The 15,846-nt window shown below is 33.5% G+C and overlaps 3 protein-coding genes across 4 annotated transcripts; 1 reads left to right on the top strand and 2 right to left on the bottom strand.

Moving 5' to 3' along the window:
* Window positions 1-71: 71 nt before the first annotated feature.
* On the bottom strand, window positions 72-2,393 carry LOC25500933 (eukaryotic translation initiation factor 3 subunit G-A). Its single transcript, XM_013589438.3, has 2 exons — window positions 1,966-2,393; window positions 72-835 (listed from the first exon to the last, which is right to left on the bottom strand). The coding sequence occupies exons 1-2, from the start codon at window positions 2,306-2,308 to the stop codon at window positions 336-338; spliced, it is 843 nt and encodes a 280-aa protein (XP_013444892.1). The 5' UTR covers window positions 2,309-2,393; the 3' UTR covers window positions 72-335.
* An 840-nt stretch (window positions 2,394-3,233) lies between these two features.
* On the bottom strand, window positions 3,234-12,871 carry LOC25500932 (K(+) efflux antiporter 2, chloroplastic). 2 transcript variants are annotated; one of them, XM_013589436.3, is made up of 21 exons: window positions 12,767-12,871; window positions 10,509-12,078; window positions 9,969-10,140; window positions 9,803-9,893; window positions 9,470-9,606; window positions 9,320-9,379; window positions 8,793-8,912; window positions 8,308-8,376; window positions 7,962-8,027; window positions 7,513-7,602; window positions 6,869-6,973; window positions 6,609-6,737; window positions 6,188-6,397; window positions 5,602-5,751; window positions 5,271-5,324; window positions 5,132-5,190; window positions 4,767-4,833; window positions 4,516-4,692; window positions 4,270-4,326; window positions 3,754-3,828; window positions 3,234-3,647 (listed from the first exon to the last, which is right to left on the bottom strand). In XM_013589436.3, exons 2-21 carry the CDS (start codon window positions 12,026-12,028, stop codon window positions 3,531-3,533), a joined length of 3,525 nt encoding a protein of 1,174 aa, XP_013444890.1. In that variant the 5' UTR covers window positions 12,029-12,078; window positions 12,767-12,871; the 3' UTR covers window positions 3,234-3,530. The 2 variants fall into 2 exon arrangements, with proteins under 2 accessions (XP_013444890.1, XP_024627840.1); XM_024772072.2 differs by lacking the exon at window positions 12,767-12,871 and adding an exon at window positions 12,558-12,689.
* A 1,101-nt stretch (window positions 12,872-13,972) lies between these two features.
* Window positions 13,973-14,389, top strand: LOC120577462 (uncharacterized). The gene has a single exon (XM_039828999.1). The coding sequence runs from the start codon at window positions 13,973-13,975 to the stop codon at window positions 14,387-14,389; it is 417 nt and encodes a 138-aa protein (XP_039684933.1).
* Window positions 14,390-15,846: the final 1,457 nt, after the last annotated feature.

Genomic DNA, 15,846 nt, shown 5'->3' with positions numbered 1-15,846 from the left:
ATCAGTGCAGGGTTTTAAAAATTGCTCTCAACTAAAATAAAATATGGTAGAAAACAACAATGCAAGCAAAGTGACAAATAACAATTTTCATTTGATTGAAACAATAAAGTAAGCTGGTAAGAGAAAAACAATACTTTTGAATAAACACAATTGACACCCTCTGGACAAGGTAAAACAACCCTCATAGTATAATAAGGATTATAAATAACCAATAAGTGATCTTGAGCTAACATTCGCTTTTAAATAATAATAAAACATGTCAAAGGAAAAAGATGGTCCAGGATTCAAATAACTAGGTACTAGTAGACCTTCAAAATTGGATTCCAAGTTTAGGTTTAGGTTGTTCTTGGGGTGGCCCATTCAACCTTCAGGATGAGATTGTCGTAGCCATAGCCATTCAGTTTGTTAATAGCTCTCTGAGCATCTTCCCTGTTGACAAAGTTGACAAAGCCAAACCCCCTACTCGTGCCAGTGTTTTTATCTATAGCAACATATACTCTGCTCACAGAACCAAAAGTGCCAAAAAGCTCATGCAAATCAGGCTCCCTCGTGTCCTCCGAGAGATTGGTTACCCGCACAGAATTCTCATCATTCCTCCGCCTCATGTCTGACCCTCCAGTCCTATCTGCACCAGCTCTCAAGCTAGGAGGTACATATGCATTGTTAGTTGAAACAGGTGCTGCTGCTGGAGGCTTATCAACAAATTCGTCAGCCGGCTGTGAGAGATTCCTAATTGGACACCTTGCAGTCCAATGGTCACCCTTCTTCCCACAATTCCTGCATACCATGAGAACAGCATCTGGGTCACCAGGCTTTGTCTCAATAGTTGTGGAACCTGTTAACAAATGCAAGATATAGAGTTAGCACAGTGAGCCACTATTTTTTCAACGCAACAGTGTAGTGTAGTGAGCCACTGTGATTCTGGCAACCCACCATGATACCAACATGCACTTAAACCTTTAACCATAATTTTTTATGACAAAACCCTATGAAGCAATGAACCAGACACAAATACCAATCACGATATTGACACTAACATGTAAATATGAGCAATAATTTAATTGACGAATATAACAAAAATGTGTTGGTGTCATAGTATTGGACAATGTGTCAGACACACCTTTAATCTAAAGTATCAATGCTATATAAACAAAACCACAATTACACCTTGGCCACATAAGCATAATTTGCATGTGTTTGTCTAAAATATCGAGAATCAACAGCCTCAAATGAAAAGCCTAGTTATTTAATGTTTTAACATGTGGTACCATTTTTTATTTTTTTTTAAGAAACTATAATGGAATATATTAATAACAACCGAGACGCCTTTTAAGCACAAGGTGTACTTAAAAGACGCTCAACAACAACAAGATGTCTGACAAATATTTACAAGGACTAGCAATGGTACCATTTTAGCTTTGGTGACAACTTCAAGTTTAATTTTGATGTATATTTGGTTTAAAAAGTTTTACACCATCAACAACTATTCATATCTGTAACCTTTTTTATGAGTAGTTATCAACACTATCATCAATTTTATCCAAGTCCGACTCGGTAACAATCAAATTAAGAGATTTATCCGCATGTTCACCAAAATCAACATGTGTGACCCTTACAATTTCGGGGGTTCCAACAACTCTCATCGCTCATTCAGAGTCTGAAGTTTATCAGTCTCAAGCAATTGCTATTGCAATCATTTTTAGGTTACAATTCATTCACTCCCTCTGTTCCCATGGATCATCCACATGTAGTGATTTGGGGGTTTGAGATAAACTAATGTTTTCAATTCACAAGAAACTACCCAATAAAACTATTTTACGAGAAACAATTTTCATAACACGACTCAATGTAAAGAACTTTCCACCTTAATATGGTTTAAGATATCATCACAAAATATGAAAAACACAGAATCAACAAAAAGGTAAAACAAACAAAATAAAAAAAACAAGAGTGGGAGAAAGATACCAATAGGCTTAGGACGTTCAAGAACAATTTCTTCAGTGGAAACAGCAGTAAGCCGACTACCAACATCTTCATTCACAGCATCACCAAATTTCGACCATTCACGTCGTTCAACAGCGCGTTTACTAACACGCGCGCTAGCCAGTTTCCTTGTGCGAGTAACTGTTGTGATCTTAACTCTATTATTATCTTCATCAAATTTGTATTCAATCACTTTCTTGATTCCGTTTTCGTCTGGTCCGATTACCTGACGCGGTGGTAACAGGAAATCGAGATCGTTGCCGTCGTCGTCTTCTTCCAATTCTCCCCACCGTAGCTTCGTTGGTTGGTTGATCAGAGTCGCCATTTTCGTTCTTCGATGATTTGGGAAAGGGGATTTTTGAGATTGCCGTGAAAATTTTAGGGCTGAAGATTATTTATTGTGAGTGAAACTGAAAAAGTAAATAGGGGTATATATATATAAGTGGGAAATTGGGAATTTTGGAGCCCAAGTGTTGTAAACTAATTTAATATCTTTTTTTTTTTTTTTTTAGCTTTAAAAAAAGAAATTGTGTTAAAAAACAAATCTTGAGATTAAGAAAAATTTGAAGGTTTGTTACATATTAAAATTCAAATAAAGGTGATTTTTTTTGGTGAATAAATAATAGTGATTTTAGTATTTAATAATACATTCCTTCAAAATAGTATTTAATAATACATAAATTAATAGTCAGTAACTTTATAAAAAATTTATGTTTGTTTATCGGAATAATAATACTAATTTTTTATAAAATAATTTAGTTTGTTTAGAATAAAAATCATTTTTTTTATCCCCGTGATCTTAACATAGGGATATTGCATATTATATGTAAGGGTGGGGGTTCGAACCCCGCACGCTCCACTTGTCGATAATTAATTGTGTGAGCTCTAGCCACTAGGCTGCTTCACGAAAAAACAATTTTTTTAAATTATTTAGTTTGTTTATATACAATTATATAAAATAAATTTTTATTACAAAATTAGCTCTATATTTTCATAAATACTGTATGTGAGGTAAATTAGTTCACCAAAGAACATTATACAAAACTCGTGAGCTTACCAATAAGTCAAAGATCACCTTAATAAGACAACATATTTTATGGTCAGGGTTCGAACCCCAAACTTTACATATTTTATAATTTATTGTCTTTACCAACTGAGATAAACTCACAACGAGTATTGTAATAATTAACTACGTTTATAATTCTACTACATGGTCTGTGAGTTGCCATAAATAATCATCTACTAGTAGATACTGAAAGTACAAGGCCATTTTATACATTCTTTCAAAAGCCAAACAATATGAAACAACATCAATGATTGTTACATACAACAGTTATATTCATCCTTATCAGAAATCTGAGAAAGAATATGAATGATAATTTACAACAAGTGAAAGAAATAACAATTACAGATTTCGCATCTTCGATGCAGATATATTTCTGTACAATGTTCACAAATAATTCGACCAATTGATCTTCTATACAATTTCCCAAAATTATTATTTTTCTTTTTGCCTTCTGCTGCTTTGTATAAATCGCGTAAAATCTTCATGTTGACCCTTCAGGGACTTGGGAGTCGTCAATTGAATCGGGAGATTGTGTTTTGGGTTTGCTCATCATTCTACTATATCCATAACCAAGAGAACTTCCACTTGTTTCAGATAGCTGAATAAAAAGACCAAAAGTCATATACATTCATTCAAATATATAAAGTTGATAGTGACAAAGTGTTCTCATCTTGTGTGCATGGATGACTTTAAGAAACACGCACTTCTGTAAGTTCGGCCAGATGGCGGGATCTGAATTCATTAATTGTTGCCGCAATCTCCGATGCAGGAAGTTTAACCTGAAGAGAGGAATGTTCAGATAACAGATTGTCTATCTCAATGCTTCAACATTTCATCAACTAGCAAAGTCATATGATAAAAACCCTTTTGTGCAGATTTGTTCATTTGATTAACAGAAGCAACTAAAGGTTTTGTTCAATTTGGTACACTTTCGAAATTGCTATTATGAAGCTAATTTTTCCATGCAATAAAGAGCAAAAATATGCTCATACAATTTCTAAGAAAATTTGGCCAGAAACTTGAGTAATACATACAATGCGGAGAAAACAAGCAGATTTTTGGCAAGAGCCATTGTGACCTAAAGTTTCAATCACGACGATAGACAAACATAATCATTTACTGGTGTTTGTCATCATAAGAGAAGGGTGTAACAAAATATTGACATAAAATGTTTTTCCATTAGGTCAATATATCTGCTCCAATAACATTATGATATTTACCTCAGAAAGCACTGCTGCGGCTAGTTGAAGACTTGGTTCCAAGGTCTCTGGGACAACCTGCAAATGCAAGCAACAGAAAAACAAGATGCATAAGAATGACAAGATCTACACTAAGTAGTCCAATAATAGCCAATTTTTCAATAGATATGCAATAATCGAATAAAAAAGTGTTAGACAATGACCATGTAAAAGTTACACGATAAGGCAATGATAACAGAAATGATAGAAGAGGTATCAAAATATTACCGCTGTAGCTCCAGCTTTTTCTAAATTCAATCCATGAGTAACATCATGAGCGCGAACAAAAGTCTTCACATTTGGGAAGTGTTTGCTCAGAGCCCAAACCGTTCTATAGTTTGCACCAGGGGAATCTAGAGTTATTGCTGCAGCACTTGCCCTTCCAGCCCCGACTTTGTGTAGAACCTTAGCACGCAACACAAAGCATGTCAAGTAATGAACACCTATACGAGCTTAATTATTTTAGTCATGTGCACTACCTCTCGACTACCAGCATCGCCGAAGTACACTGGGAGATCCAATGAACGCCCAATTGCCACTCTTTCACTGAGAACATTAGAAAATATTATGGCAAGTTAGGACAATAACTTCCATTTCCCATCCAAAATTGCAGACATGATATATGGTAGACTGGTACTTCATGCATTTTATTTCATGTTTGGATGGGGGGAAATGAATGAATTATGGAGATTGAAGTATTTGGAAAGAATATCAGAAATTAATGCATAATCAAACAGCATAGCTCGGCTAATCAAGATGCTAATTCAATGTAGCAATGGTATTTTATTTTACAACATAAACAATTTTATAAGTAAAGAAAATAGTTTCAGTTAGATCAAGTTACCTTCGCACATCTAGTGCGACAAAAGGAATAAGTCGCTCAGAAAGAAGTTGTGCAATGATCTGAGAATAACAAAAGGTAAACTTTTATGCTTAGATTGATTATGGAAACTAATAAATATAACATAAAAGAAACAACTCACCTGGCCAACTCGCCCAAATCCACAAATAATGATATGATCACGCAGATCGTCTGTCTGAAAAAGAGGTAAACCAAACCAATGTCAACCGCTAATCTTTTGTCAAATCTAAATAAATAATAACATGCTAAATTATTATGTTCCTAAAGTAAAGTAAACTAAAAAATTTAATAATAAATACGTTTAACTAATTGGAAAAAGTTAATCCTGATCAAAAGACGGGGTTTAGTCCACCAGCAGGAAAGCCAAAAGTGGGTGGTGTAATTGCTGTAAATTTCACAACCATTTGCAATTAATATAAGTCCATGTCAGCCAATAATGAAAGCAATCTCACCTCACTTTCTACAGGTAGTAAGCTTCGAACATCATGTTGCTCAAAACGGGAAGCAATCAGCTGGCCTCCTTCGCCTAGCCATGGCGTAAGGGCCATTGAAATTCCCACAACAAGGAACAGCAAAGAGGACAACTGGGAAGACATTATACCCTACAAAAATGTCAATTAGGAAAGATATTAGTTTTTTTTAAAGCGTATTAAATTTCAAAGAGGAAGAAAATTCTTAGCAGAAATCAGAAAATTGATCTATGTTTCTGGTTTTTTCAACCACCCTTTTTCCCAAGATAAAAAAGAATCCAAAAAGTATAAGACAACAATAACACAATTTGAAAAAACAACCTTAGTTTATCAAGAAATGTCCGGTAAGAACAAATTATGTATTCACTTATTAGTCTATTTTCGGGGAAAGATGACATAGACGTAAACCTCTATAATAATCTCAAGTAAAGAACACCAAGAAGCATATTCTTAGATCCTAACACAAAGAGCATGGATTTGTTTCACATGAATATGAAGATATATGGCAGATGCTTATTTATTAAACCAGACAAACTTGTCATGAGAAATAGTTTTTAAGGACAAAAACCTGATTAACAGCTTCGCCAAAAGCCACAAATGCAAATTCTCCTCCAGGAGCAAGAAGAAGCCCAACTCTGATGGCGGATATGATTGAAATACCGAAAATTTTGCCAATCAAAGCAACCAAGAGTGTCTTGCCACATATCAAGAGTCCCAATGTCCCTATGATGACTGGAAAGTTTGAAAGAAGAAGTTTTGGATCAATTGACATTCCAACCTGAAAAGTTACAAACCTCAAGTCAGTCATTCCTTTCTGTTGAAAATTTATATATAGTTTTTTCTTTTTTTTGAGAAACGGCAAGATTCATATAAGAGTTATTCCAATGTAAGTAATTGAACAGAAGTTTAATAAAGTATAAAATAGATGATCCATGAATAAATAAACCATGTGATTGATTAACTTTTGAATTCGAACATCAAGCACCCACCGTCATAAAGAAGAGGCCCAATAGAAGGCCACGATATGGAGCAATATCAGATTCGACCTGTAAGGAAAATTCGGTTTCTGCCAGTAGTAAACCAGCCAAAAATGCTCCCAAAGCCATGGACAGGCCTGCCTGTTTCAAATAAAATTTACATTTGAAAAAAAGTAACGGAGTCAGGCTAGCACAGTACAGACAAATTATGACTTCAATGGTCACATGAATAACTCAAAGGAAAAAAGGAAAAGCAGCGATCCAAAAACTACCCTGGCTGTGAGAAGGCTGGTCCCAAGAACAACGAAGAGTGTATTGGCTGAAAATATTTCTGCATTCTGATTTTCTGCAATTTGCTTGTATATAGGTCGAAGGAGCTGGACAAAAGAAGAGTGGAAAATCACATTCCAAAAGTCATGTCTGTGACAAAGTAACAACGTAAGATGCTTTTAGAATGAATGCAAGAGCAGAAATAAAGAGATCATCCTCTGAAAAAACGTATATGTTTCGAAATGCCTGCTACAATTAATTAACCCCTCTAAGTCTACAAACTTCAACCAGGACCACATGTGTATGTGTAACAGTACAAAACTCATCTCAACCACTCTAAGCAACTGAGTTGGTAACTTCCATCCACCATAATAAATACAATATCTGAATTTTCATGACACCAGATTACTAATCATTATAAAATATACAAATCAATCCGCAGCATTCAGTCGGTAATTTGTACTAAAACTCATCCTTATCAACTTTTAGATGTCAACATATTGAGTGCTACAAAGGATCATTTATAATATATATCATGCTAGACCTTAAAGAAGATGTTCTTAAAAATCACCTTCCAGATTCAGATTACATTTTAATAATTAGAAATTACACTGCTCACACCTCAGTTCTAGTCAATACAACTTACCAATCGTCCACCTGCAATTATGGCAGTGATGGAAACTGCAGCCTTAACGGCAGCCAGACCAAGAGCTTCAGCAATGGCTTGAAAGCCAACCTGAAAACAGATACTAATATTTTACAGAAAGATAATGGTAGCAGCAACTACAGTATGTGCATAGAAATGACGGTGATCGTCATAACTGAATGCAAAGTTAATGGCTTCCAGTCAAGAATTTAACATGAACCAACTTCAACTAGAAAGAGTGAAATGTGTCCCGACCCTTCTAATTCAAATGTAAAAAAATTAAATTAAATTATCCAATTAAATGCAAGTTCTCTGAACAACATGGAACACCCTTGTTATACACTTTCTCATGCTACACAGCAGTTCATACAACTTTAACTAGCCACTTTCTTAACTTCATGAAAACATCTGATGAAGTATTTTAAACAAAAGGTGCTAGAAAGTGTTACCCCTCCTTTGGAAGAATTAGGTGAGATAAGAGGTATGAGTATTAGCAAGACGACGACAGCCAAATCCTGTGTATAAACAAAGAAGAAATAGTCAGTTTCGGTCAAAATATAGAAATCAACAAGATAGGGAAAAAAACAGACAGAGAAGACGCTAGTTGTGGATCTATAGTATACTTAATCACATACTAAAAAAGACAAAGTTTAGCCAAGATGTCTCTCATAAGACAAAGCTTGGTCAACTATATGTCACAAGTGTTAACATATAATATATAATACAATACTGTATTTTACCGTGAAATCCTTCATTTTTCTACTTTCTAGATAGATAGGTAAGGTATGAAGTAACCTGAAAAAGTAATACAGAAAATGTAGCTCGTCCATGTCGTGATGTGCTCTCACCTCTCTCCTGTAACACCTGTAAAACAAGTTCACTTGAAATATTGCAACATGGAGGACTCAGAATACATGAAAGTAAAATTATAAAATTATAATATAGAAAGGACAAAGTCTTGACTCCAACCCTAAATATTTAAACTCGTATCAATGGAGTTTTTTGAAGGTGGACTAGCATTATAGCAAATTAGCTATAGAACATAGACTTCAAGATTTATCAATTAATGACTACCATAAATGTATTTATATTTGTTAACAGATACATGCCAGAGCAAAATCCTTTTACAATCCATTTGTGTTTTTAAAATAGCTAGATATCACAATCTCATAACATACATTAAACAATGGCATAAAGCTGGATTGATTAAACTGACTAGACTGTGTGAATGTATACCCTATAGTAAGAATTTAAAAGCAAACAATACTCAGGATATGTACCTGCAGAACAACAGCAGTTGATGATAATGCCAATCCATTCCCAATGACAATAGCAGCAGGGCCAGCTTGGCCACAAACATAATGAGCCACCAACCCAATCACTGCGGCAGTCAACAAAACCTGCATTTATTCAAACATGGTGAAAATTGTTGGCTTGTAAATTACTAGTATGTAAATAGAACATCATCAGGTAAACAATACTAACAAGTTTTGAGGTTTTAGGATTTAGCCGTTTAGGTGTGGAGGGCGGAAAAGGAATACTTAACAGTAAAATTATATTGTTATGCAGTGAATTATATATTGGATGTTGTTACATAAGACAAAGCACTAATGACTAATCCGTATTTATATTAATATTAGACTCTTAAGCTTAACTAAATAATGAACAAATCATGATATGTAAGGAGATGCGGAGATAAAATCCAACTGATGGTCTAAATTCTTCTTAGAATCAAATAATCAGTATATTACAATATAATTTTTATATTTTCTTACTACAAAGGTGAAAGACGGAGTTTCACAATCACCTGAGCAGAGCCTACTCCAAAGACATATTTCTTCATTGAACTAAGTCTTTCCACAGAGAGCTAGAAAAAAACAGTTCAGAGTTTCAGTTTGCTTTTCAATAAGGAGATAATCAAATTTATGGTACAACAAGATCATATGTCGAGCTCCACCTCCAGGCCAATATTAAATAACAGGAAAACAACTCCAAATTCAGCGATTGCTTTTGTCCCATGAACATTGCGAATGATTGAGAGTCCATAAGGCCCAATCAATATTCCAGCAGCCAAGTAACCAAGAACAGGACTGCCTACAGATTTTTGCAGATAAAGGACCACAGAATCAGTGAAACAATACGTGAATGTTAGACAATCAATACACCAAAGCTTCATATGAGCAATATATAAAGTTTGTAGCTAACCAAATTCAAACTAAAGTAAAACATTGGTCATACTTTGAAAGATTATGTTGAAACCATCATTTAGAAAACACGGCAACCAATTTACCTCCAGGAATTTTTTGAAATAGAGGGACAAATATAACACTAGCAAGTAATAGCCAGAGCATGTCAAAGAGGGAAGCTTCCTCGTCGCTCACCTACAATAAATACAATCCAGTGTCAGATGAAACATACTGAATCGAGCATCAAAATAATGAGTAAAAAGATCGGACCTCTTGTTCAGGTATCGACGCAATAACTTTCTTAATTCTATTGGGGAGTTCCTGAAGTTGTCTAACTAGAGGCCTTGCACTTGAGGAAACTTCTTCAACTGTGGTTGCAACGACTTCTGGCTGCCGAAGCAGTTGAGAACTCCTATCTGCTCGATTGGCATAAAAGGTGAGCCTGAAAATAAAAGTCCACCGGTTCTAGTAAAACAGCAAAACCTTCATATTGATCTTTTCGCCTATAATGACAAATCGTAATAGTCATACTTAAAAAAGACAGAATAACTTTCCCATCCCCATGGCAGAAAATTTTATTTCATGATCAGTTTTTAAACAAAGCAGTGAATATTTCATACTTTTCCATCATGTTGCACTAAAAGCTAAAAATTATAACCTGAATATTTCAGATCTATTACTCTGATATGCATTACATATTCTAGGCCAGCCATATGATTTATATATACTTCCAAATAAATTGTTTCTACGATGGTCTAACAAAAGGTAACAGCAAGAAAAAGGAGCAAGATAAATAAATATCATACACACCCTGCTCCAACTAACAATAACCCAACAATCAGCTTTGGTAATTGCTTCTGTGCAGATTCCACAAGATCATTGAAAGCTGATGCTAGTGAGTAATCAAACTCATCTGTACTAGACGAGAAAAATGATGCAGGAAAAAATCGGGACGACTTCTTCAATGATGACTTGGGAGAAGATGGTGAATTATCCCTAGTCGATTCTTTTTGTGTTTCTTGTTTTTTTGTTTGAACTACATTCTTCGACTTCTCTACTTCGAGTTCAGCTTCTTTAGAAGAGTCTAAGCTTAACTGTTCATTATCAAGATCACTTAGATAATCAGATTCAGTTGTCTCTTCCAAGGTTTGGCTGGTTTTATTGGACTGTGTCTCTAGTGATTCCGCGGCAAGCAAAGACTCATCATTACTTGATAAATCGAGCTCTCCTTTAACAGCAGCATCCCCAGAAAAATGTTGAACCAATTTCTCCTCCTCGGGGAGGGCCACAACATCTTCTACTGGTAGAGTGTCTGTCGTGTCAGAATTAACGCTAACGAAAGACTTGTTTGCTTTCTGAAATGCAATCTCTGCATCGTTAACACGCTTTGCAGCCTCAAGTTCAAGGGCAACAGCTTGCTCAGCTAAATGCATGATGTCATTCACATCCTCTTCCGCTTTCACAGCAGTCAACTGAGCTTTTTCAGCAATTTCATGCAATTTATTCACTTCATTCTGCAACTCCTCTTTTCTACTTTGCAATCGCCTCAACTCAGCCTCACAACACGCTAAATTTGTCTGACAATCCTTGATATCTTCCCGAGCAACCACACGTTCTTTATCCTCTTGCCCTACACCTTTGCCACCATCACTCTCGTTAGAACCTCGCACGGAATTATAATCTTCATTTACAACTTCCAAAGATTCAACGGCTACTTGAAGCCTTGCCTCAGCTAAAGAAAGAGCCATTGTTGCGTTTTGAACCGCTTCTTTCACAATAAATTCTTCACTCACAATTTCCTGAATAATATCAAGTGTAGAATTAACATCAGTCCAAGCTCTTGATGCTTCATCTTGCAAAGATATTGCGGTTTCTGATATCTTTTTAACCTTTTCCTCAAACACAATACTATTAACTCTAGCAGCTTCTAATTCCTTCAACGCCTTTTGCAACAATTCTTTCAATTCATCCACACTTTGCACATCTACTTCCACCTGACCCCCAACTTCTCCCAAAGGTTCACCTGATTCCGCACCAGAAATCGACCCCAAATTCGATTCTTCATTCAAACCTTTCAAATTATCAACATTCCTACCATTTCCATTATCATATGCAAAAGAATCATTTCCCTGACACTTAAGCCAAACTCCCCTATTTCCCCTAAAAAGTTTACTACTCCTACACAACAAATTCAACTTCAAAGTCGAAACTCTCAACTCTCTTCCACAACGAGCTTTCAAAACGTTCCTCGAATTACAAACAAAAGCACAACAAGAATCGAGACCGTTGAAAGCTACTTTTGACTGCGGTAAGCTAAAACCTATATCCATTTTTTCTTCCAAACCAAACAACTCATACAGAATCCTTTCTCAAATCATTCCTGAAACAAATGATAAAGAGTACATAAATTAGCCCCTAATTGTAAAAACAACTTATTTTCCACCTTATAGAATAAACAATTAACTTATAAGCACTTATGAACAAACTATTTATATAACACATGATAAAATAGAGTCAAATTGTTTTCATATAATCAACAAACAGTTTTCATCATCTATCCGAAACACTGTTACAAATGCTTATGCCATTAAATAATCTCAAACAAACTAATCCTAACAAGCATTAATCACAAATAGTTCAACCGTCATTCAAGTACCAACTCACTGGTAAAGTCACACTGTTTTCGTATAATCTATAAGTAGTTTTAAACTATCGTAAACAGCTTATTTTCATAAGCTGTTTTATTTAAGTTCTCCGAAACACTGTAAAAAAAAATGCTCATGTCACTAAATAAACTAAACCAAACTAATCCTAACAAGCGTTGATCACAATTAGTTAAACGGTCATTCAGATACTAACTCAGTGGTAAGTGTTTAGCCTTATAACCTCAAGGTACAAAGTTCAAATTCTCTCGGACAAAATGACTATTAACGTTACTTTAATTAATAAGAATTTCTTTAAAACAAATAACTATTCGCATTAACTTTTTTTTTTCATATTTTAAGTAGGAAAAAAAAAAAAAAACAGAAAGCATAGAAATTAGAGAGAGAAAGAGAGAATCGAATTACCGAAGAGACGAAAACTGAAAGAAAAAAAAGTGGAAAATGAAATGAAGCTTCCAATTTCTGTTTTTAGAAATTTCGTTGCGTGTTTTTTTAAAACGGTTATTAACGAGAGCGAAAGGATATTGTTTAGAAGATTTTTATCTACACTCACAGATACGGAGCGTGGGAAACACGTTCCAATCATAACGGTATTCGCACTCAAACGACCCTTTTAGCGCGTTAAATGGTTAACCATTCGTGTAAGGAAAAGTTTAAGCACAGTGGCAGTTTCGATAATTTGTGTTGGCGATGAATGGATGTGGAAAGTGCTAAAAAAAAATTATCCAAACACAAAATTTGTCTTTAAATGTTTTTTTTTTTTATTTAAAGTAAAGTCCTATGATATTTTTTAAATCGAGGTATGTTTATAACATTTTATTAACAATAAGTTGTTCAATACAATGAGGTACATAATAATAGATGGTAATTTGTCAAAAAAATTAAATAATAGATGGCAAGACTAGCTAATAATGAAAATTACTAGAATTTTATGGGCATTTTTATTTTATATTCTGAAAAAACTATGTCATTTACACGGTTTAAAATAACTTAGACAAAACTAAAAAACAAATAAAGTATGAAAAAATATTAAAAAAACTATCTTGATTTAACTCATTCTCTGTATATCATATTCAATTGGCACGTAAACTTTTATTTTAAACCTTTTATAATTAATTTAACCCATCATTATCCGAATTTAATCTTAGTCCAAAAGAAACCCATGATATCGTGGACCGACTTGATTAAATAGTTTATTTTTTTAAATAAAAGTATGACATCGATATAATTTCTAACTAAAGATAAGTCAAAATAGGATAGCAAATGCGCAGGTAAAATTGAGATTTCTTCGAAATAAAAAATAATCTGATTTATTTTATAAATTTAACTATCGTTTTAAAATGTAACATTAACTTTTGCAAGTTACAAAATTAGATTATTTTAATATGTAAAGTTGTATGAGAAGTTAAAAAAACAATAAAAAATCTCGGTTTCTCTAGATCTTGAAAACTTACCTTTCTTAGTATTTTATGAGAGTTACAACAACATACTAAATACATTTTTACGTTAATATAGTGTCAAATATATTATAAATAAGAATATGTTGATAACCAATTCAACTAAGCAAATCATCTTCAAGACTTTGATTAAAGTATCATTCTCTAAATAGGCATGGCATCATTCAATGGCTTTTATAATGTTCTGACTATTATGATCGGTTTTACTTTACTTTTCACAACCTCATTGTGTTCTGAAATTTCTCAGCCACCTTCTGGAGGTCCTTCCAATGATGTTGCTTCTGCCCCAAAGCCATTGTCGCCGTATGAGAAGTATTTAACTAATTGTGCAAGCAAATTAAAGCCTGCAGAATGTGGTAAACAAATATTCTCTGGTGTATTTGTTGGAAATCAGATTATTAGTGATTATTGTTGTCATAGCCTTGTGAATGATGTTGGAAAATCATGCCATTATGACTTGACAAGAAATGCACTCCAATGGCCAGCATATGCCAAAAACAAAACTGAAATTTTGAAGAGGAATGATAAAGTTTGGAACGATTGCATTGGAGTTCGTCCCATTTTACCTTGAACATAAATTCAGTGAAAAATAAATGATTTAATTATAGCCACACGATGTATCATATGAATATTTGATATTATATTTAATGAATTTTGATCAACTTGAGTATTTCATATCACAATGATCTATTTTTTAAGATCTCTACCCGTTATTTTAATATCATAAAATAAAAATATGTTCGTACAAACAAATATACTATAAGTTTTTCTTATCAAAATTACTATGAAATAGTCATTTCTTAAAAATTACATAAAAAAAAAAAAAAAAACCATATGGACCACCATTTGGAAATATTAAAGTAAATATGGTCGCAATTACCTCAAAAAGTAGACCAATCTCTCTCATTTTTCACTATATCTCTCTCTAATTTTCTATCTCTCATTCCAAAATATCAAGACGTAGGTAAATAAAAAAGAAAACAATATATCACTAAAATAACACAAATCAGCAATAATAATATTACTAAACAAGGCTAGTCGATACTTTCTATTGATGACTTAAGCTTAGTTGATACTTTTTAGGATATTTAATACGAGCCAATATATTTATTTAAACTAATACTGGAGTGTCTATTCCATTACGTAAGTCTCAAAAATTAATAGAAAAATTATTAAATTCCAAAAACTTCAACAAAAAAAAGATTAAACCATGCATTTTAAAACAAGTAATAAAAGTACAGGTTGACAACTAAATAAGTAAGCTAATATATATGTTCGATTAATTGAGTTTCCTTCCCTAATTCTTACAATCTGCAAACAGATGCTAGTCGTGAAAAAAAATCATATTAAAAAACGATAATTTAAGTAAAAAAATAGTAGGAATTCATGTAAAAAAAAATGTACATTCTTATTTTATATTTCGGAAAAACTATTTCATATGCGTGGTTTAAAATAACTTTAAATAAGTCAAAACTAAAAAAACAAATTAAAGCATGAAAAAATAATGAAGAGCTTCAAGAACGTTATCCTAAAGTTTAAATTTTTAATGAAAAATAGCTTTTATACAGTTGATTTAGAAGACACAATACATAAAAAGGTATCATATTTCTATATGTGAATTAGTTGGGTGCCTAATGTAAGAATAGTAGAAAATATGATCACCTCGCCAACCACTATTTGCTCATGTCTCTTTCCCTATCGTTTGGATTTGAATGAGGGCGTATGGAGATGATAGTACCATATACATGCTTTATGTATTTGTTTCTAATCATTGTTTTGTGGGAAAATGATTTAGCTCAAGGTAATGATTAGTTCTTAAAAATATGAACAAAATCTCTTTGTCTTAACATAGTTGATTATCTATCTTGGTTTAACTCATTCTCTATATATCATATTCAATTGGCACGTAAACATTTATTTTAAACCTTTTAGAACTAATTTAACCCCTCATTATCCGAATTTAATCTTAGTCCAAAAGAAACCCATGATATCGTGGACGGACTTGATTAAATAGTTTTTGTTTAAAGA

The sequence above is a fragment of the Medicago truncatula genome, chromosome 8 (assembly GCF_003473485.1).
Source record: "Medicago truncatula cultivar Jemalong A17 chromosome 8, MtrunA17r5.0-ANR, whole genome shotgun sequence".
Taxonomy (NCBI): Eukaryota; Viridiplantae; Streptophyta; class Magnoliopsida; order Fabales; family Fabaceae; genus Medicago; species Medicago truncatula.
The sequence above is the reverse complement of the archived record's forward strand: the minus strand, read 5'-3'. Positions and strand labels throughout refer to the sequence as shown.

Bases quoted from the DNA above. Each gene is read 5' to 3' on its own strand.
- LOC25500933 (XM_013589438.3), bottom strand. From the start codon at position 2,308: ATGGCGACTCTGATCAACCAACCAACGAAGCTACGGTGGGGAGAATTG. The intron at 836-1,965 runs GTATCTTTCTCC...ATTTGTTAACAG, and splicing joins TGAACGTCCTAAGCCTATTG to GTTCCACAACTATTGAGACA.
- LOC25500932 (XM_013589436.3), bottom strand. From the start codon at position 12,028: ATGGATATAGGTTTTAGCTTACCGCAGTCAAAAGTAGCTTTCAACGGT. The intron at 6,974-7,512 runs GTAAGTTGTATT...TCTTTTGTCCAG, and splicing joins TAATTGCAGGTGGACGATTG to CTCCTTCGACCTATATACAA. The intron at 4,834-5,131 runs GTAACTTGATCT...TAATGTTCTCAG, and splicing joins GTCGCACTAGATGTGCGAAG to TGAAAGAGTGGCAATTGGGC.
- LOC120577462 (XM_039828999.1), top strand. From the start codon at position 13,973: ATGGCATCATTCAATGGCTTTTATAATGTTCTGACTATTATGATCGGT.